This window comes from Salvia hispanica, chromosome 3 (assembly GCF_023119035.1).
Source record: "Salvia hispanica cultivar TCC Black 2014 chromosome 3, UniMelb_Shisp_WGS_1.0, whole genome shotgun sequence".
In the NCBI taxonomy this organism is placed as follows: Eukaryota; Viridiplantae; Streptophyta; class Magnoliopsida; order Lamiales; family Lamiaceae; genus Salvia; species Salvia hispanica.
This window is the reverse complement of record NC_062967.1, coordinates 54,015,811-54,036,559: the sequence shown is the minus strand read 5'-3', so window position 1 is coordinate 54,036,559 and position 20,749 is coordinate 54,015,811. Positions and strand designations below refer to the sequence as shown.

The 20,749-nt window shown below is 35.1% G+C and overlaps 2 protein-coding genes across 2 annotated transcripts; one reads left to right on the top strand and one right to left on the bottom strand.

The window, feature by feature from the left end:
• Positions 1-5,894: 5,894 nt before the first annotated feature.
• On the top strand, positions 5,895-7,094 carry LOC125210658 (B3 domain-containing protein REM16-like). Its single transcript, XM_048110212.1, has 3 exons — positions 5,895-5,979; positions 6,337-6,474; positions 6,598-7,094. The coding sequence occupies exons 1-3, from the start codon at positions 5,899-5,901 to the stop codon at positions 6,913-6,915; spliced, it is 537 nt and encodes a 178-aa protein (XP_047966169.1). The 5' UTR covers positions 5,895-5,898; the 3' UTR covers positions 6,916-7,094.
• A 5,737-nt stretch (positions 7,095-12,831) lies between these two features.
• LOC125214918 (alpha-mannosidase) lies at positions 12,832-20,229 on the bottom strand. Its single transcript, XM_048116147.1, has 29 exons — positions 19,726-20,229; positions 19,577-19,660; positions 18,686-18,774; positions 18,425-18,599; positions 18,228-18,347; positions 18,055-18,138; positions 17,903-17,974; positions 17,679-17,792; positions 17,477-17,577; positions 17,294-17,387; positions 17,003-17,170; positions 16,804-16,893; positions 16,608-16,673; positions 16,478-16,534; positions 16,077-16,296; positions 15,803-15,933; positions 15,281-15,346; positions 15,141-15,200; positions 14,996-15,067; positions 14,799-14,846; positions 14,556-14,675; positions 14,383-14,448; positions 14,206-14,318; positions 14,049-14,136; positions 13,859-13,969; positions 13,686-13,781; positions 13,560-13,607; positions 13,395-13,463; positions 12,832-13,294 (listed from the first exon to the last, which is right to left on the bottom strand). Exons 1-29 carry the CDS (start codon positions 19,909-19,911, stop codon positions 13,103-13,105), a joined length of 3,000 nt encoding a protein of 999 aa, XP_047972104.1. The 5' UTR covers positions 19,912-20,229; the 3' UTR covers positions 12,832-13,102.
• Between the last annotated feature and the right edge of the window lie 520 nt (positions 20,230-20,749).

Here is a 20,749-nt window from a genome sequence, read left to right as displayed (position 1 = left end):
CCTGTTTCTAGACATTTGAACTAGCTTCTCACATGGTGATATATTTTTAGACTAGTTTGAGAAACTCTTTATTGTTTGATCACATTGAAAGTTAGAAATGTCTTGTGAAAAGTTAGCTACACCCCTCTATTTGCTCTGTTTGTATCACACTGATTCAAACTCAGTTTATCTGCTATTTTGATTAATAAATCTAGATATTGTGTAAATTAGCATTAGACTAGAAATAATCAAGGAAACGAGGAGTAGGTTGTTTTTATTCATTTGAAACTGAGTGGTGACTTGAGCTATTCTCATTATGGTATTCACTGATGGAAGGTGGCTGATAATCCAAAATTTGCTACTGATGGTTTTGTCATCAGCATAATGAAAGCAACTGGGAGTTAATGCATATCAGTGGATCTAGTTTTTGGGAACAGAAAAAGATGGACAAAAAATAAGGGTAGGAAAAGAAAACAGAAGTTAGGGGCACATTTACTTGGATTTAGATGTTCTTTGTCTTGCTATATTCATTGCTTATACCAGACTTTCAAAGTTTGATTCTTGGAACTTGTCTTTATATCTTTATATGTGTCTTTAGATGTTTGTATATTTTGATAGCATAATGCTTTGTCTATTGTGTAGAAATGGCTCGAGGAGCATCTGTTGGACGCTCAAATGATCCTTCACTCTTCGGTGATCATCCACCATAGGATAATGAGGAAAGAGAATCTACAACAAATAATATAGAAGGGGATGATATAACAAGTAACTCTCTGAAGGAGTCAGACGAAGAAGAACCTACAAAGGATGCACGCGGCTGCCCATTCATACATCTTAGGGGAAAATAGTAAGTGATTCGATAATTTTACACTTATATCATTATTTTTATGAGTTAACTAACCATATATTGACGTGCAGCTTGCATCATTCCGGTGTTGTGGCAAGCATATTTATGTATAATTTCAAGCAGAGAGTTGACCCGAATGGATTCAGCCAGAAAACTCCAACCAAGGAATACATTAACCTGTATTAGGCTGAATTTAAGGTAAACTTGTGCATTATATATATTTTTTCTATCTCTATGTCTTTTTCTCTCCCCTTTTGGTAAGATTACTTACAATCTTTAATATCTTATTTTGTAGAAATTAGCTAACGTTGAGGATTATGATCAAGACAAGTACAAGGAGGCTTTTATTGGCAAGTGCAAAATTGATTTCACTATTATAAAAAAGAAGACGAAAAAACCTTCTTTTTACATAGATGCCCAATGGTCGAATTTCCAAAAAAGATGGAATTTACATGCGAGTATTGAAGCTTCCGAGAGGTGCTCGGCAAACCGTAAGCAAGGGTTTCAAACTGCGCCCGACACACATAGTAATGGATATATATCATTTGCGGAGACAACAACAAAAATGGTAAAAATTATAGTACTCCCTCCGTCCCACAAAAGATGTCACACTTGTGGGACGGCACATGATTTTAAGAGGTTTTGTTTTGTGTATTAAATGGAGAGAGAATATAATTTTTATAATCACGTGAGAGAGAACTTTTTCCAAAACGGGAAATGTGACATCTTTTGTGGGATAAACTAAAAAGGAAAGTGTGACATCTTTTGTAGGACGTAGGGAGTATTTCATTAGTTTGAGTTGTTTACTGTTTTTAAATGATCTTTTACACTTAATTAATGTTGAAAATTGTTTTCGGGCCAAAAAAGAATACCGGAAAACTTCCTCAATTTATGGATTTTTTTCAAAAGACCCACATGCTAAGGAACGGTAATTCACGAGGCGAGTTGTGTTCGCAGAGTACTCAACAAATTGTAATAAGTGTTTTCACATGTTTGGCTTGATTTCTGAAATTTTATTTGGGATTGTAGCTTGTGATTATCTAAATTTGTTTTGTCTTATGCTATACTGTGAGTATTGTTTTAAGAGTTTTTTTATGAAAAGTTAGACTAATTGTGTTGTATGAGAAGCTTGCAGCTCTCATACTTTATACTGCAACTTGAAAAGGATGTTGCATTAGATCCTTCTCGCTAGCAGTTTAAGCTTGTTTGACAAGTCAATTTCAGGTTTTCGGTACCTGAAAAGTGTAGTTGTGAGAATAAGTTTCATGGTTTCCATATGAATGCACTATATGAATATGTTAGTGAGGCTTGTGGATTTTGTGTAGGATGCATATATTCTAAGGCCATGTTCATTTTTGTTCATGGATTTCCATCCCTAGATGAGTTATCACCCCTACCAAACATGCCATAATTGGCTTATAGTCCCACTTAGTGTGTGCATACCAACACTTTTTCATATTAAATACGCTACCCTTTGGTGTGTTGTCCAAAATTCTCCATTCTTGCAAGCTCATAAGCTTATGAGAGTAAGAAGATGCAATGCAAGTTCACCTAGTGCTTTCTCACCACGCTAAGCATATACACTTTTTTTTTTCTTGTTAAAAAAAAAATGGTTGCAGCCAACTTCTCCACCTATAAATAGAAATTATTTCAGTTTAGTTTTAGATATCTCCTCCTCATCCTTAGATTACATGGCACGTCTCTCTTATTTTTTTATTCAATTCTACTTTCCTTGACATTACATTGTTAGGACTCTTTCACTCTCTAACTCAGCTCGCTTCTCCATCATCCTTAATATTCTATTACATGTATTCTCTTTCTTTCTCTGTAAAGGATTAGTACATGATATTACTTTTATACTTTTCTTGGTGACCTTTCTATGTTGCTGTTCTAGAATTAGTTTATTGAGTGATTTGTTTTCTCTCCTTCCAACAAAAAAACATCAGTTTACACCCTAGCCAATCTTGATCTCTTTTTAGTGCTATCCTCTCATTGAACAACACTAGATAATAAGATATTTATTTCTGAATTTGTGAGGACTTTGTTGAGTTGGTGTGGCCACTAATACATATATGTAATTGTGTTTGGATGAACAAGGAGATTGGATTGGTGTTAATAAATATAGTTGTGTGTGAATCAGTTGCAACAAGATTGTGTTGGCGTTGAATGGAGAGTTTAAGCAGATATGATTTCAGGTTATCCAAAAGACCAGAATCATATTCATTCTGAAGCCTTACAATGTTCTACAAAATGGTCTAATTGGCTTTATTTACTGTTTTCCTATGTAGTTTAATTGATATTTTATAATGAGTTTGTTGTTTCTGAGGTTCTCCCCCTTGTTGTTGCACATTTCGAATGTTTTTCATGTTTGTTTAATGGAAGGATGGCGTTATGGCACGGGCTGAAGAACAACGGGCTTAAAGAATAGAGAACCCGAATCATGAAGCCATCTTCTTGGAGCTTTTTGGGAAGGTGAAAAAGAGAAAACAAATTTCTAGCGCGGGGCAAGCAACAAGCATATACTTCCCATTGGCTACTTACTCATCAAGAACATCGTGATCAAATGCAGCCGCAAATTGAAAAGGTGCAAGCTGATTCAGATAGGAAAATTGAACTGGTGTGTGAGGAAACGGCTCAGAGAGAGCAACAGATGCGAGAGGAAACAGCTAAGAGGGAGCAACAGATTGGAAGATCGAATGATGCGCCTTTGTAACGAAAAAATGGGACAAATGAAAAATGTGTAGTTTAGTGTAACTTTGTAAGACAATCTTGTCTCTATATATTTTTGATAAACAATCTTATCTATTTAATGTTATTTAGGCTTTGTTTATTTTTTAATATTTAATCATTTTTAATTTTTTAAATAATTAAAATTATAACATATGACATAAAATCCAGAATAACCTCCTTCCTGAGCACATGGATGTGCTCGTGAACTTGCTCGAAGTAGACCGTGCTTGCTGAATCCAAATCTCACCTCTCGAAAATACCAAGCACCAATACGTGCTCTGCATTCCATGCACATAAATGTGCTCGCCAACCTGCTCGAAGCAGAGGCCGTGCTCGCTACACCCAAACCTCACCTCTCGAAAATACCGAGCACCCATTGGTGCTTGTAGTATTTCGAGCACATGGAGGTGCTCGCCACTGCAGTGCTTGGGTTAGTTGACCAGGTAGCCGAGCACCAACAAGCACTCGGATATTATGTAAAGAAAAATGCCGACGAAGCAAATACCAACCACCTAACGTGCTCGGAAAGTGATCAGTAAAGTGTGATACACCGAGCATTTTCCCCCTTTTGCCAACCACTTTGGTGCTCGGTAAACACCTCTTTTTTTGTACTGCTCTGTCCCATTTTAATGGATGTGTTTTTTTCCAGCACGAAGATTAAGAAATAGATACTCCCTCCGTCTCATTCTAAGTGGAGCATTTCTAATTCAGAATGAGATTTTATGTAGTATTGTTTTATAAGTAAAGTGAATAGAATAAAGTAAGAAAGAGGAAAGCGTAGAGAGAGTGATGTTTTTATATTTAGAAATGTGTCATTTAGGATGAGACATTCAAAAAAGAAAAAAATGTGTTACTTAGAGTGGAACAATTGAAGTATTTAATATGTGAAGTGAAGATAATAAAGTAAGGGAAATAATAAAATAAGAGAGTGAAGTAAGAGAGCGGTTAAGGTATGAGAGAGAGTGTTTTGCTTTTTGCCAAATATAAAAATGATTCTGTTACGTTGGAACGTCAAAAAAGGAATACGGTTCAATTAACATGGAATTTAGGTAGTATTAATTGTATTCAGTTTTTATTCATGGCTTGTAAAATCTTTAAATTTTTTAAAAATAAACTAAAATTGCAAAAAAGGACATTAAACACAACCGCAGTTGGGAGTTGTATAATAGGAAGGTTCAATTTTTTTTTTGAGAAATTTCCTTATTTTAAAATAGTGAATAAATTTAGATTTTTATATCAATTAATTTTCATGTCAAATTGGAATATGACTTTTTTTAGAATTTCACTTGTCAAAATTTATTTGTTAGACGTACCAACTCATTATATATAATTTGGTATATATAGTCTAGGAAATTCTTTCTTGTATTATTTTAGTTGGGACTATTATTTTAGTTGGGACTGAGAATAGGTTCCCTTTAAATAGAGTGATGGATGAGATACATTAATAATGTTTCTACACTATAGACAGTAGTAAATACTAGTACTCCGGTAATTGATTCTTGAATTGTTTACTCTCTTTGTCTCTAAAAGTTTGTCTCATTTTTTTTATTTCCTTTCGTCTCACAAAATTTATCTCATTTCACTTCTAACCATTTTTGGTAGTAGACCTCATATTCCACTAACTCATTTTTACTCATATTTTATTATAAAACTAATACTCCTTCCGTCCCATAATAGATGTCTCCTTTTTAGTTTGTCCCACAAAAGATGTCATATTTCCTTTCTTGGAAAAAGCTCCATCTCATATTAATATAAATATACTACTTTCTCTATCCACCTAACACACAAAATAACATCAACTAAAATCCCGTGTCATTCCCCAAGTGTGTCATCTATTTAGGACGGAGGGAGTATATAAAAGTAGAACTCACATTCTACTAACTTTTTCAACTCACTTTTCATTACATTTTTTAAAACTCGTACCAAGTCAAAGTGGGACAATAATTTACGACGGAGGGAGTATTTTCTTTCTAATAGAAATATACTACTCCCTTCGTCCCAACTAAGTTGAGTCGTATTCCTTTTTGGGATGTCCCAACTAAGTTAGTTACTCCCTCCGTCCCACTTAAAATGAAATATTTGGGAATCTGCACGGTTATGTAATGATGTTTTGTGAGTTAATAAAGAGAGTAGTAAGAGAGATAAAAAAGTAAAGATAGAGTTGTTTTCATTTTAGATTTTACGGGGACTACCAATTGACCAGCTGACATCCAATCGCTTTTCCAACCAGCTGACGTCCAATCACATTGGGTTGGAAGTATGTGGGCCACCACCTATTCTAATGTGGATTTGGAAAGATTTTTTTCACTGCTATGACACACTCCCTTTACATATTCACTACGATGAGATTGAGAATTAACATTTCTCTCTTTCTTCTTGGTGCAGTAATCTCACAGCACAAGATGTCTGCCCCTTCAAAGGAGGTAACACTAACTAACACTTGATGAAAATTACAATCCAATTTTTATTATGAAAATTCTAGTCGAGATTATAGTTTTGAAGGATGGATCACATGATTTTGCCGCTATACACGTCTCTCTCCTTTTATTTTCATTTTATTTCGCCTATATTCTGTCGAAAATGTGAGAAGGGTTCAACCCTATATTCACATAGTAGCAAAAGCAGAGAGATGAAAATAAGTAGTTGGGACTCAGAAAAATAAGTAGCTAACTAAAAAAAAAAGGAAATTGGAATATTTTTGTACATTGTTCAATATTGTTAGTTTCCACCGTTACTTGTACTCTTGTTCAATTGTTGTTCATTCATAGATGTTTGTTTAGGTGTGTGGAATGAATGAAGGAAAAAGAGGTGGTGGTGACGATGGTGTTGGAGTTGGAATTGGGTGTTCTCTCTCAGGGAATAAGGATTTCTTTGATGTTATTCTGTCAAAGACAAATGTCACCTCCCCTCATCATCTGGTACACATACTCGTGTTTTTCATTACAACCTCTGAAAGTTTAGTACTAAATGGTGCATTTTATTTAATTTGAGTATTAGTACAATATCACATATGAGAATTCCTTGATTTTGGTGGCTAACAGCGTCCACAAAAGCACATTCTTCCCAAACTTCCTGGTGTGACGGTGCCTTTGGTTCTGAGGCACGGTGATAAGCAATGGCAGATGATGTATCTTGGAGGCGACAAGCGGCCGAGGTTTGAGAGTGGTGTTTGGAAAAGATTCGTGAATGATAACAATCTGAAAGAGGGAGATGCTTGCGTCTTTGAGGTGATGGAGTCGAGCGCTCAGATTCTCAGACTCGACGTTGTCATCATCAGGAACACCATGGATCTGCCGCCTGCGCTGCTGTCCAAGATTCAATCCCGGGGCAAGACACCGGAGACAGCTATCGAGCTTTAACTCTGGTATTTTCACCATTAGATTGTAGTCTACTCTGTTTTCAACTCTGCTTACTTAAGTTATGGAACGACTGTTACTTAGATTAATATGTCATGTGCCTTGTGGAAGGTGGATTTAATGTGCATGTATCATCATTGGTAACTAATAATAGAGATGCCCATCGGATAAACTCATCGAGAGGTAATCATATTTTGACTTTTTGTTTACCGGACGCAGATTAATAGATTGACATTTTGATTTTGATTTTGATTTTGATTTGGAGTTTATCGGATGCAAGTTAATCAGACTGACATTTCATATGCGGTAATGACCAAATGCTATGCAATGATTTATTATTATTTTTTATTTTAATGAACATACTAAAATATAAGTAAAAACAAGAATGTTAGTATTTCGGAATATAAGAAGTATTCTGATATTCCATAATCCAATCATACTATTTGTTAAATAAGGTAAGAAGTATTGTCATATTACCAGTATTATGAAGTTGTGATAGTCTAGAATAATGGTAGAGATTCCGGGTCAGTCATATTTAGATTGTGGATTATACAAGTGCGGACTATTTGAATGAAATTTTATCTACAAGACTACAATCATAGCAAGTGACGAGGGTCATTTGGTCATTTTCTGATTTTTCACTTTGTGGATGTATTAGAATGTAAAAAAGAGACTATTGTTTAGATATACGTAAGAAGTACAATATTCAAATATCGTACAATGAGAGATAAACACGTAAGAAGTACAATATTCAAATATTGTACAATGAGAGATTGAAAATCACGTAAAGGATGTTAATTTTATCCACTTCATTCACTCTATAGAGCATCAGCTTGCTCTCCACGTAGAGCATGCTCTTAACTATTCATGGCTCGATACGATTTTTATTCGTAATTTATGTTGTGTTCTAAACTAAGGCACAACACTCACAACAATCCATTCCTTCCATTACTATTTATGGGTCCAACTATTCCACCAGTGAACTACATAAATAGTAGTACTTGATCTCTTACTTTCGCACATAAATATCGTTTTTGGTATCCCATGGCCGTGGACAAAAATAACTCTAGGCACCAAACATGTGATTTTTTGGTTAAGGATGATATTTTTGGAAATCTCAATTAAATAATACTCCCTCCGTCTCATTGAAGATGACCCACTTTCCTTTTTAGTTTGTCGACTCATTACTTAAAATGTAAACACATTTATCTCTACTTTATTCCTTCTCTCTTACTTTACTCTCTCCTCTCAACACACAAAATAAATTTGCATAAAATCCTGTGCCGCCCAAGAAAGGGGTCATCTTCCTTGGGACGGAGGGAGTACCAAACATGTGATTTTTTGGTTAAGAATGATATTTTTGAAAATCTCAATTAAATAGTACTCACTCCGTTTCATAGTAATAGAGTCATTTAGCCATTTTGGTATGTTCCATAGTAATAGAGTCATTTCCCTTTCTAGTAAAAGTCAACACATTTTTCCACACCTATTTTACTTTCTCTTATTTTTTTTTCTCTCTTCATCTCTCTACCTTTTTCATTTTCCACTATATTCTCTCTTTACTTAACTCACCTAACACAATTTTTCTTAATCTCCGTGCAAGAAACGTCTCCATTACTATGGAACGGAGGAAGTACCACCAAACATGTGATATTTTTTTTTCTTCCTTTCTTATTTCTTTTTTCTTGTTTAGTTTCTTCTTTCTTTTTAGTATTTTATCTTCCTTTCTTCTTTCTTTTTTCTCCTTAGTTTATGTTTCCTCTTTTTTCTTTTCTCTTCTTATTCTTCTTTCATTTTAGTGTTTTATGCATACATCTAATTGCATTCATAATATAAATCAAGAACAAAACACCTAATTAAATTAATTATTTAAAGTAATTAAATCAATTGAATAATTTTTATTAAATTATTTTATACTCTCCCCGTCTGCGAATAGGAGTCTCGGTTCACTTTTACCATAAATGGGAATAAGGTCTCACCTTCCACTAACTCATTTCACTCACATTTCATTTAAAACTAATATATACAAGTGGGACCCCCTATTCCACTAACTTTTTTCCATCCACTTTTCTTAACATTTTCTAAAACCCGGGCCGCCAAGAAATGAGGCTCCTAATGGCGGATGGAGGGAGTACTCATTTTAGGGTTTAAATACCTAACTAAAATTATTCAACTCTTTATATCATTATGAATATAATTCACGATTTTAAATTTTTATTAAGACTATATTGATTAGTTATTAATTTAATATAAAATAATAATAATTATTATTATTATGATATAATATTATATGATTCATAATTTAAATAATTATACTATATTTATTTAATAATTAATAATAGTTTTTAGTATTATAACAACAATATTATAATAATTAAATATAATTATAAGTATATTTGAAATTTTGAATGGGTGGTGATCAATTACTAACTAAATAGTAATCCAAAATTGAGATCAATTCCTAACCATTAGATGGGGAGATCTAGTGGTTGAAATAATGTCAAGTAGATTATACTATAAATTTAAATAATATTAAATAAATTCAAAAGGTATTAGTCAATTCATAAAATAAATATAGTACTCCCTCCGTCCCGCTTAAGATGACACATTTTCCTTGATAGTTTGTCCCAACTAAGATGACACATTTCCTTTTTCGGGAACTTTCTCTCTCCAATTAATACACTCAACCACTTTTTTCTCACTCATATTAATATATTCATCTTTCTTTCTCTTTCTATTTTAATACTTACACCCCTCTTTTCTTTCTCCAATTAAACACTTTAACCAACAACTCCTAAAATCCTATGTCGGCCAAGAAATGTGTCATCTTAGCCGGGACGGAGGGAGTACTTAAAACTAACTACTTTCTCTCTCGTAAAAATCATCTCAAAACTTTGAATTTACGTAACTCTCCCGATTTAAATTATTTTTTCTCAAAAATTATATCAAATTAAAGATAATTTCATAAGGATTTGCATATGTTCCGACGACGTTAGAATGGTGAAATTTGATAAAAAAAATAATTTTTATCAATAAATGCATCAAACAATCTCAATATAATGCATGTACAATATCAATAAAACTGTGTCGATATTTTCTGGTACTTGTGTTGAGATTTTCATGTCACTGTGTTGATATTTGTAATGCACTATGTTAATATAAAAAAAACCACGAAAATTATAATATGTTAACTAAATGACGATCTTACCCCTTTGTTGATATTTTATCTACTATTTATTGAAATTCATGAGATTTAATCTCATCCATTTATTTTAAAATCTAAGGGTGTAGATTTGGTCTTAATTTTGAATTATGATGGTATAAGTAATATAAGAGGACCCTATTGGAATGATAATAAAAATTAAATTAATTGTTAATTTAACATCAAAATAATAATATTAATATTGATTAATAATAGTATAAAGAGGGAGGAGAATGAGAGAAGATATTATAATATCACTTTTGGTACAAGTTTTGTGTATGTCCAAAATATCCTCTAGACACAAATGGGAAAATATATTTTTTTAGAGGGCATTTTGTGGTGAAAATCGCATCAGATACCAAAAATGTAATTTATAGGTACCAAAAACGATATAAAATAAAGATCAAGTATCATTTATGTGTGAAAGTGAAAGATCGGATACCATTTATGTAGTTCACTCTCTAATTTAAAAAGTACAATTACTTAAAACATTTCATTAATAATAAAACATCATTAAAAAATCCGAAAGTGACATTACAAATTCCTAAAAAAATAACTCCCCCCGTACCACAGTGGTAGACTCATTTAATTTTCTGCACTCGTTTAAGAAAAAAAATGATATTACTATAAATAGTTGAAGGTAGAGGAAGAGTAAAGTAAAAAAAAAATTTAATGTAGATAAGAGTCTTCTCTATATTATTCTCTTTCTTACTTTACTCTTTATTCACTATAACTATTTCTTATCATTTTTCCAAAACGAATGCAGAAAATGATACTCCATTAGTTCCTTGTTAATTGGGTCATTTTTCTCTTTTTGGAACTTCCAAGATAATTGAGTCATTTTTGTTTTTGGCAAAAAATAACACTCTTTTGTACTTTATTCTCTCTTCATCTCTCTTACTTTATTTTCTCTTACTTAATTCACAATCCACTTAACACACAATTCTTAATCTCCGCGTCGAAAAGAAGTGACTCAACTAACAACGAACGGATGGAGTATGACTCTACTACTGTGGAACGAAGGGACTACATAATTAAAATTCTAAAAATTTAAAATTGCATAGTTTAAATCCTAAAAATAAAAATAAAAGCGATAAACAATTTATCGAACTGACTTCTCATTGTCGAATTTTGCCCAACTATGTAGAATTAGATATTCTTGTAGTTGGAAGTGGGCGTTGGTGTTGTGCATCGATATTCTCTTTTCTATCCTCTCGCGCAATGATGGCGGTTGAGCTTTTGGGGTTATCTTCGTCGAACTAGTTTGCCGAATTCGGTCTTTCGTATCCTATTATCAGGTTGTGCAAACACGCATACAAGATGTCAACACGATTGTTTACGTACCACATCCGAATAGGGGCCTTCACAATGGTAAATCAGGCTTGAAGAACCCCAAACGCTCTTTCGACATCTTCCCGAGCCACATTTTGACTTGCGCAAAAAGAATCCGGTTGGGATATTGTGGCATGTTAAGCGTCTTCAGGAACGTCGACCACCCATTTGGTATTGACGGCCGTTGGTCGTGAGAAATGATGAATTATTCTCCTTTTCAGAAAAATGATGAATTATTTTCCTTTTCAAAAGTAAAGAATTCTATCTGAGTTTCGACATCGATCCCCGTTCGTTCATCCCTTAATTCTCTCTCTAAATTCCTGATATCTCTTTCTGTGCAACCTACACTTTCGGGCCCCCCAGACTCCATCTCCAATAGTTGCAATTGTTGACAGGTTGGTATATCAGCTTTTGAAAATTGTTGAGTCAACACTCTCTTCACAGCAGAAACACTACGGTGTGATCAGAGTAAATGGACCTTTGAAGGAATAGAAAGTCCATGATTATGACCTTCCATAAAGACGCTAACACTCCAGTCAGATCCAGTTTGTTACTTGACAATGAAAATTTTTGTCTTACAATCAATTCTAACTTCACCATGATCTCTTACCCTAATCAACCATCAGTCGGTGCTTGATTTTTTGAACGAGCTTCATCAGTTTAACCAGTTTTAAAGCATACAAATAGTTTACAAACAACTTCGTTTGTCATCTTATTCTTTCTGTTATTGCTATATCTTATATTAAAACCAGCTTCATGAGCATACCGATTGTAGAATTCAAACGCATCATCTATTAATTTAAATTTCATTCCAATTTCTCGCTTTCAGTCATTTGTGACTTGAGGAATATATAGTTGATCGTTCACATTTTCAACATAACACTAAGAAAATACATTAAAAAGAAAAAAAAAACTGAAAACTGAATATCTGAACCAAATTTTCAGAGAAAGTGAAGTTATTCAAGTAAAAAAGACAAATACTACCTCCGTCCCAACTAAGTTGAGTCGTATTCCTTTTGGGATGTCCCATTTAAATTAAGTAATTTCCTTTTTTTAACAATAAAACAAAACATCCAATCACTCTTACTTTATTTCATCATCAATTTTATTCTCTCTTTATCTCTCTTATTTTATTCATTTTTTCTAATTTTTAACATAATTTATTATTAATCTTCATTTCCAGAAGTTTTGTCTCAATCTTAGTTAGGACAAAGGGAGTAACAAAGCCTAGGCTCCACGATCACGACATGCGCTTAAATATGTCGCTCAGCACAACTAAACTCTATATGCATAAATTGAATACATGAGATTCTTACTCTTACCCTTACCCATTTGGAAATCTTGATATAGTACATTATAATTTTACTCCAAATTAATATTCCAAATTTAGAAAACCAACCCAAAACAGCTAAAATCAATATATATGCAAAATGCAAGTTCAAGACTAACACCAAACAAGAGTGTTTCAAATTACAGATGAAAAACCAGTGCTGCAACAACTCCTTCCCCTTTATTTTTTGCTGATTCTTTTTTTGTTTTTTCATTTGTTCAGCTGGGAAGAAATGACAGCAGCTGGTGTTATTTAAGAAGTTCAAGCAAAGGAGCAAATGCTGCTTTCCATTATCATAATCAACTTGTTTGTCGTGTCGTCTCGTTTCAGAAGGTTAAGATGAAGGTCCGGATCTCCATAGGAGCAACTTCGACAACAAGAGTAGCTGCATCCACCGAAGCACCTCTAGTCGGAGCAGCAGCCTCATTCTGTTCCGTGCCTTCCACTTGCCATGTCGTCCTCTTCATCTCCGACTTGTCTTGATTCGCTGTTAAGCTCGTTTCCTTGATCTTTGTTATCTACATAAATACCAATAGCATAAATGATAAACTCCATACATGTATGCTTTATAGAGGTTTATGATGCTAAGAATCATGATTTGAGGTGGTGCGAAATTACCGTTTTGCCACTAAACATTTTCTTTAGCTCAACCTTGGCAACTTTTGAGTAGTCAGGATCTTCACCAGCCTACAACAAACATAATGGCATGAATAGAGAAAATGATTTAGAAAATTTTCAAAGCTTTTACTTCCAATTTCTCGGTATTGAGTGGCCCGGCTTCACCTCATACAGATTTCCCAAACGGAGGAGGACACTTCCGTCTCCCATCTCCTGAATCAATCACCATATCCAACATGATCAGACCAAACAAATCTAGCATACAACTCGATGAGGGCTATAATCGATCACCTGGAGAGTAATCAGTGCAACGTTCAAAGGCAAACTGTAGTTTGATGCCATGGAACTTCCATCCACCTGATAAGACGAGCTCCATTTCTCCGACTCCTGCAACGTGCATAGCAGCATTGTTAAAAAACTCTCAAGTTTTTACACCTTTCCATCCACAAATAAATACTACTAACCTCGTGTGAAAAGGCTAACACAAGTGGCGAATAGATCTCCTGGCCTGCTCTTCGCCTCCAACGTGCTCCAGATCCAAGCTTGTCCACGCTGACATAATAGTTTCCTCGAACCTAAAGATGACGACAACACAAAACGTTTCATCAGTCCATCCTCTCATAAGATGAGCAGATTTTAAGAAATGAGTTTTACCGTGAGTCCTTCACATGTATTGTTGTTGATACACACAATTTCATCAAGGGGTTCGCCTACTCCTCTCGAATCATCTTTGAGAATGCGCCTGATAGATAGCATAGATCAGAAATGCTGCTAAAACGAGAAAAAATAATAGTTCGCATTTTATTTATACCTATGCAGCATCAACTCGATTTCTCCATCACTGATGCTGGATCCTCCCGTGGCCCGATCAACAAGGACTGACAATTCTGATTTCTTATCCTCCACGAAGATCCCAAGATTTATCTGTAATCAAATAATGATCAATCTATGTAACAGGCGTTACAATGAATTAGATTGAGAAACTTACTGGATAATAATTGCCCGCAACAGGTTGAGTAACTGTGAGAGGCCAGTCGGCTCTGTAATCTCTAACCTGGAATTTCAGAGGGCGAAATAACGGTACGTCAACATTCCAAAGACCAAAACAGATAAACTAAGCTGTGTCAGTGAAGTGCAACGGGAAAAAAGTAGAAGACGAACGCGTTTTAGAAAGTCTCTGCCATTGGAATCGGTATAGAACACTTGATCAGTGGCCATATTAGCAGATAATCTCGTGATAACCTCTTTCCCGATACTATCATCTGTGGGGATTGGGCCAACCTATAATTGTGGAGTGATGCACAATTAGAGAAAAAAAGAAGAAGGGAAAGCATCAATAACTCCATGCCATCATATACGAAAAACTAGACCAACAAACACACAGTAGAGACACGTATCACTCACTGTAAATTCAAATTCAGCATGATCTTTGTCTTTGTAGACTCTAATGATCTGAAAAATAAGAAGAAAATGAGCACCACGAAATCTAAGAGCAAACTGAATAAAGACGGGTGTTTATCAAATGAAGGCACGTGCGACTAGATCGTAAAGAAACACATAATGCTTCCAAGTGTGCAAAGGAAATGTTAGATATACTATACCTGGTAGATCCACGAGTTAAATTGCTGATGAACTTCATCAACTAGTGGCCCTCTAATGATCTTCAACGGAACCTAAAAAGCAGCAAACCCACATTAGATTTTCTCCAAAAAATATAAAGTTAAGCCAACAGAAGTGATCACTCACTGATCTAGAGACAACCGAAGGAAGTGATCCAGTGGGACGGAAAATGTAAGCACCAGAAGCCTACAAGATTTGATATGATTCATTATTAAAAATCGTGATCGATAATCTGTGACATTCTAGTTATCGAGCAAATAATATACCTGAGGATCAGCTTCTCCCGGACTCGAAGCATACCACAGATAGCTTTGTTGCACAGGTATATCGACCTGGTACAAACACAACCAGGTGCAAAAGCAAACATTCTTTAGGAATCACGATGAAGAAACAAATAGATTGAACATTGAAAGCTAGAGATTGTGTTTTTGCTGGTTAAGAATACGATGAAGAAACAAATAGATTGAACATTGAAAGCTAGAGATTGTGTTTTTGCTGGTTAAGAATACGATGAAGAAACAAATAGATTGAACATTGAAAGCTAGAGATTGTGTTTTTGCTGGTTAAGAATACGATGAAGAAACAAATAGATTGAACATTGAAAGCTAGAGATTGTGTTTTTGCTGGTTAAGAATTACGAAGCAAGTAATGAAACCTATTTTCCTCCTTTTCCCCTGTTTTTCTCGTTAGTTTACTATGATCAGGATCATTGCTCAAATCTGCTTAACTGCAGAACCAAGACTAATGTAAAAAATAATACTACTCCGAATAACAAGAACAGATCTTACTCCTGTTTTAGAATTGAAAATGCGCGTAAGTTGCCCCGATGTGGTGGAAAATGACAGTTTCAAGTTTCCTGGTCCAATTTCAATAGTTTCATTCTGTGCAACGTCCCTGGTAGAAAATTTTCGCCTCCTTCCTGTGTCATTGAAATACAAAGAAATCTTCAGAAACAGATGTGTATCTCAAACTTCTGAAAAAAGGATACGAGTATAGAGAAGCGCATCAACCAGCAGTGAATAGTGATAAACAGAATTCTAGCTCGAAACCTGTGAATATTACCCTTTTGAGTCCCTTTAGAGATGAAGTAAGTGTTCCAGCCCAAAGGTGGCACAGATGCCGGAAAGACGAGCCAATATTTGGCAGCACTAGTGTCCGAAATCCCAAGATATGCCTTAAGATAGAATTTTCTCAGTTCATCTGTCACACTATCCATTTCTATGTATTGAGACTTAACAACATTCCCTGATGAGTCTTTGACAACAAGATTATGATCATTAACCTGTAAAGTGCAAGTTAATTAAATTGCAGAGATAAGAAAAGATCTCGAAGATACTGCATAGTGTAGAGAAGATGGACAAGTCATCAGAGAAACATTACAGTGCAGCTTTTCAAGATTATAACTCTAGACTATGACAATAACAGAAGAGATTTGAGAGAAGAAACATGTCATCATAACTCACCGGGATCCTGATAATATCAGTACGGCCCCATCCGAGTGAATTGTATGCGACAATAACCTGATATACATGGTAAAATCACTTATTTCTATAGATGTACGGATTGGTGAATAAACAGGAAATAAATTGTTACCAAACTCTTCCCATTGGGAACATCGTCTTCTGTTGATGGACAGTAACTTATGTTCAGTAACTGGCACTGTAAGAGAGGGAAACATTAGATCGAATGAGGATTGAATAGCCACCATTAACCCCAGATATCGACAGTGAAATTCAATGCAGAATTTTGCAAAGGAAAGCAAGTTCCAAACGGTTGAAGTCCAACCAACCTGGTTAAATTTCAAAGTAGATGCAGTGCAGTTTCCATTCGACTTTGAATCAATCAGACACGACAAAGCTGAATTTACCACAGCTGCTGCCTGTACAATTAACCATAATAACATAATTTATGAGATGAAAATTACATAGATAATTCTGCAAGGAGAGATGGTCACTGTGGTAATGGAACAAAGATCCATAAAAACGGACCTCTGAGGATCCAATAGCTAAACGTTTTGCATAGTCGTTCGTGGTATGTTGTTTAGCAGTACCAGTAACAGCATCATGGTGCTGTGCAATACCTAAAGCATCACCTAAGCTGTCCGTATTAGCACCATGTGATCTCTTTCCCGCCAGAAATTCAAGTTGACGCGCTGCCTATAAATTCATAAACTAAACATACTTCATAATTGCTTGTAAAAGAGATGAAACGAGAAGTTTTTTACTCCATTTATGCTACTTGCTTTATTCTTTTATACTGAATCCAATTAATCTAACAACCATATAAAATCCGCTCGACAAACGGATGTATCGTTTGAGGGCTGGGCGACTTGTGAAAAAGCCAGTCCAGTAGGCATTGGCGCTGTCTGCATATCTATTAAACAAACATACTTAATTAGTTTCATTTATCAAATCAAACAGAATAGTTGTTGAAGAACCTAAACTAAGTTTAGCAGTGCTCACGGGAAATAATCATCGAGTTTGAGAGGCCATGCTTGGTTGGCAGCTTTTTTCGCATCTGTGTATATGGATGGCGTGGAATATAATGCATTAACCCGACCATCCTGTTTCAGTAAGTTTAGTTACTTTCAACGGACGGATGAAAATTTAACATTTTTATTGTGAATAAACATAGACAATCTCAATAAATAGAAAAAATAACAACCTTATTCACATAATGTATGAGTTTGTCCATCTGCTTGAACCAAGACTCAGCATATTGATACTGGAAGTCATCTCCCATAGTCCACATAATATGATTAGTTCTAGTAACATTAGCCTGTGCATCAAAGCAATATTAGCACGTCTCAATATCACTTCAGCCGTGTGTGTTTTTTTTGCTCCAGACTCTTTAGTTTTGGTGATTATAACAGTAAAATGGATTTTAACCTGAGTCATGGCAGCAGCAATGAAATCATTAACACGTTGCTCGACATTAAAGTCAAACAGGAGATGATTATCCTGCAGTTCAGCAATACGATAACTTTAAACCAAAATGCAATAGAGAATTGGTATTAACTGTGGATTCTTGGTCACAGAACCTGGACAGGATCAAAGGAATTGCTGACTTCAAAATTGAAACCATCAGGTGCACTATAATGACGAGGAAATGCATTTGCAAATATCTGCAAGAAAGAGAACAAATGTCGAAGGTGACAACAGTGAGCAGATGAACAGACACACAATCTAGTTGAGAACTGGTTTCTTTTCTAACCTGAGAAGAGGACCCAAATGTCCTTGAAGCCTGCCATATGACTTCAAGAGATTTATCTCCCTTGCGTTTTGCTCTATCTTGGTAATCAATTCGAGCAAAATGAATAGAGTCGAATCCTAGCTACATGATGCACACAGTGATGATTAGTAAATCAGAATAAGGCAGAATATAAATCTCAACCGTTAAAGCTCGTGTACCTCAGCCCCTAGAAGGTAACCTTGCACTGCAGAGTGCCCAAAGGGATCGATCTGCCATCCAGCACGAGGAGTTGTATTAAATTGACTCTTTATCAACTGATGGCCTAGAGTTGTTTGGTCAATCATGTCGATATAATGAGTAGTTGCTTCATCATGCATGCACCATCCTCCGTTCCTGCAGAGACGGGGAGTTGAAGTCGCCATGTCAACTCAGAGAAGTAAGTGTGAAATATATTATCAGGTTGAAAGCAATGACCATACACGAATTCCAACTGGCCTGCATCGACCAACTTTCTTACTACTTGTTGAATTTCTGGGCTTTGCTCTCCCCACCATCTAGTGAAAAATGCCTATTTAGAAATCCATGGTAGAGACAAGTTAACATCCATTTTGTTATACTTTGAGAAGCTGTATCTGTTCTTATTATATCTAAATATGATTAAATAGGTAGACAATTTAGGCACAGCAAGTTATACGAATTTCACTATCACAGCTACATAAACAGTGGCATGGAAATACAAGTCATCAAACTTGAAGAAGAAACTTTCTTTAAAAAGCCAACAATAATCAGAGATGGTACTATTCTAGTCTCATTTTTGTAAAATATGGGTAATTGCGGTTAAATCCCGAACTTTCACCATATTTCCGGTTTTGCATGTGAACTAAAAAATTATGCTTCCAAATACACAAACTTACAATTGTTTTGTTTTTTCACAAGGTTGTCAATTATCACCAAATTAATGTTGAGGTGGACGCCCAACGGCCCAAGATGTCTACATGACTTATAGTCGATATACTGATTGTTGTAGTTGAATGTCTATGCCACTTCAACTAATTGCACTGGTATTAATATTTGGCAGTTTGGCATATATCCAGCAGAAATCGCCATATGCAAAAAAGAAAAAAAGAAAAAAAAAAAAGTTCGTGTATTTGTAGGAATAATATTTTGTTCATGTGCACAACAAGAATTTGGTGAAAGTCCGGTATTTAGGCACATCTAACTATGCCTCAAAAAGAGTAAAACAACAAAAGTAGAGAAGACACCATTCTGAAGTAAATTTTTCTGCATAATATCAGCAAATATGAACATGAGAAAGTGTAGAAATAGATCAAACATGCTTAAAAATCATCATCAAGAAGAAAGGAAGGTACCATCTCAGCAAAAATGAACTTCCTATTAGGATCACGAAGCAAAGAGACAACAACCGAGTCCAGAACATTCTCCACGCACGCACCCTGCACCAACACAACAAAGTGAGAACCAACCAAAACAGCCCCTTTAAGTAAAAAACAAGAACCACCTGAATAGAGTTGTTGGAGCCAACGTAGTACTGATCGATTGTCTTGAGCCAGCCCACATCATCGTGGGAGTGAGCAACCAAGTGCACATTCAATTTCCCATCAACAACACCACTCCCAGTATCGTACCCTTCAACTCCATTCCAACACAAAACAGCCAAAATGCATAGTAAAGCTGACAAACCCATCTCCGAAATCAATCAAGATTTGACCTTTGAAGGGGTGTGAGAGTAACTAGGCAAGAAAAGGGGGGAGACAATCATTGTTTCTTTCTTGTCTTGTTTGAATTAATGTAGGTGCCGGCTATGTAATTTGGAAATATGATTAAATCTGGCAATCCGAGGCCGGTTTTTGGAGTGTAGTTAGAAGCTGCTTTCTTTGGTAGTTATATATATTTACCATACCATACTTCACTCCTACAGATTAAAGGATATTTAGAGCAAGCAATAGGGTGGGGTGAGGGCTACTACAACTAGAACTAGAAGAGAGTGACAACAAATAAAAAGAGAGCACTTTTATTTTGAGAGATGTCATTCCACTTCACTACACTATTCTGGTGTTTATCTTCTTTTTACATGGAATGCAATTTCATATCGTTTTCTCCACTATCCAACTCAGTTTTGTCGTGCCCAATATTTATCCAAGAACAGATTTTCATAGGAAAGTAATAATATTTCCGGCCTCCAATTTCTACTTTTCTTAGTAGTCACCACAACCTCGCACCAAAACTTCATGTTTAAAGTATCTTCGTTGTTTACATTTTCCAAATATATTCCCAAAATACTAATTTGACTCTTCTTTTCTTTTCTTTTCTTTTTTCAGTGAATGAGCAATTAATTAATACTAGTAAAGTTAAATACAATGCCAAGTCAGACGCATTTAAGACTTGTCTCATCGCATGAAATTGAGTTGAGCCCAACTATATCACCACATATGAAACGTTGTCGGCATTACATATACTCCTACCGTCATGTCTACATTCCTAAGGAAGAGTTGTTAGGCAAAATAAATATTCAGAAAAAATAT

Excerpts from the sequence above, each read along its gene's own strand:
- LOC125210658 (XM_048110212.1), top strand. The coding sequence starts at position 5,899 with ATGAGATTGAGAATTAACATTTCTCTCTTTCTTCTTGGTGCAGTAATC. Across the intron at positions 5,980-6,336 it reads TGTCTGCCCCTTCAAAGGAG|GTGTGTGGAATGAATGAAGG; the intron begins GTAACACTAACT and ends ATGTTTGTTTAG. Across the intron at positions 6,475-6,597 it reads TCACCTCCCCTCATCATCTG|CGTCCACAAAAGCACATTCT; the intron begins GTACACATACTC and ends GGTGGCTAACAG.
- LOC125214918 (XM_048116147.1), bottom strand. The coding sequence starts at position 19,911 with ATGGGTTTGTCAGCTTTACTATGCATTTTGGCTGTTTTGTGTTGGAAT. Across the intron at positions 17,975-18,054 it reads ATTCCTTTGATCCTGTCCAG|GATAATCATCTCCTGTTTGA; the intron begins GTTCTGTGACCA and ends GCTGAACTGCAG. Across the intron at positions 15,068-15,140 it reads CTTCGGTTGTCTCTAGATCA|GTTCCGTTGAAGATCATTAG; the intron begins GTGAGTGATCAC and ends GCTGCTTTTTAG.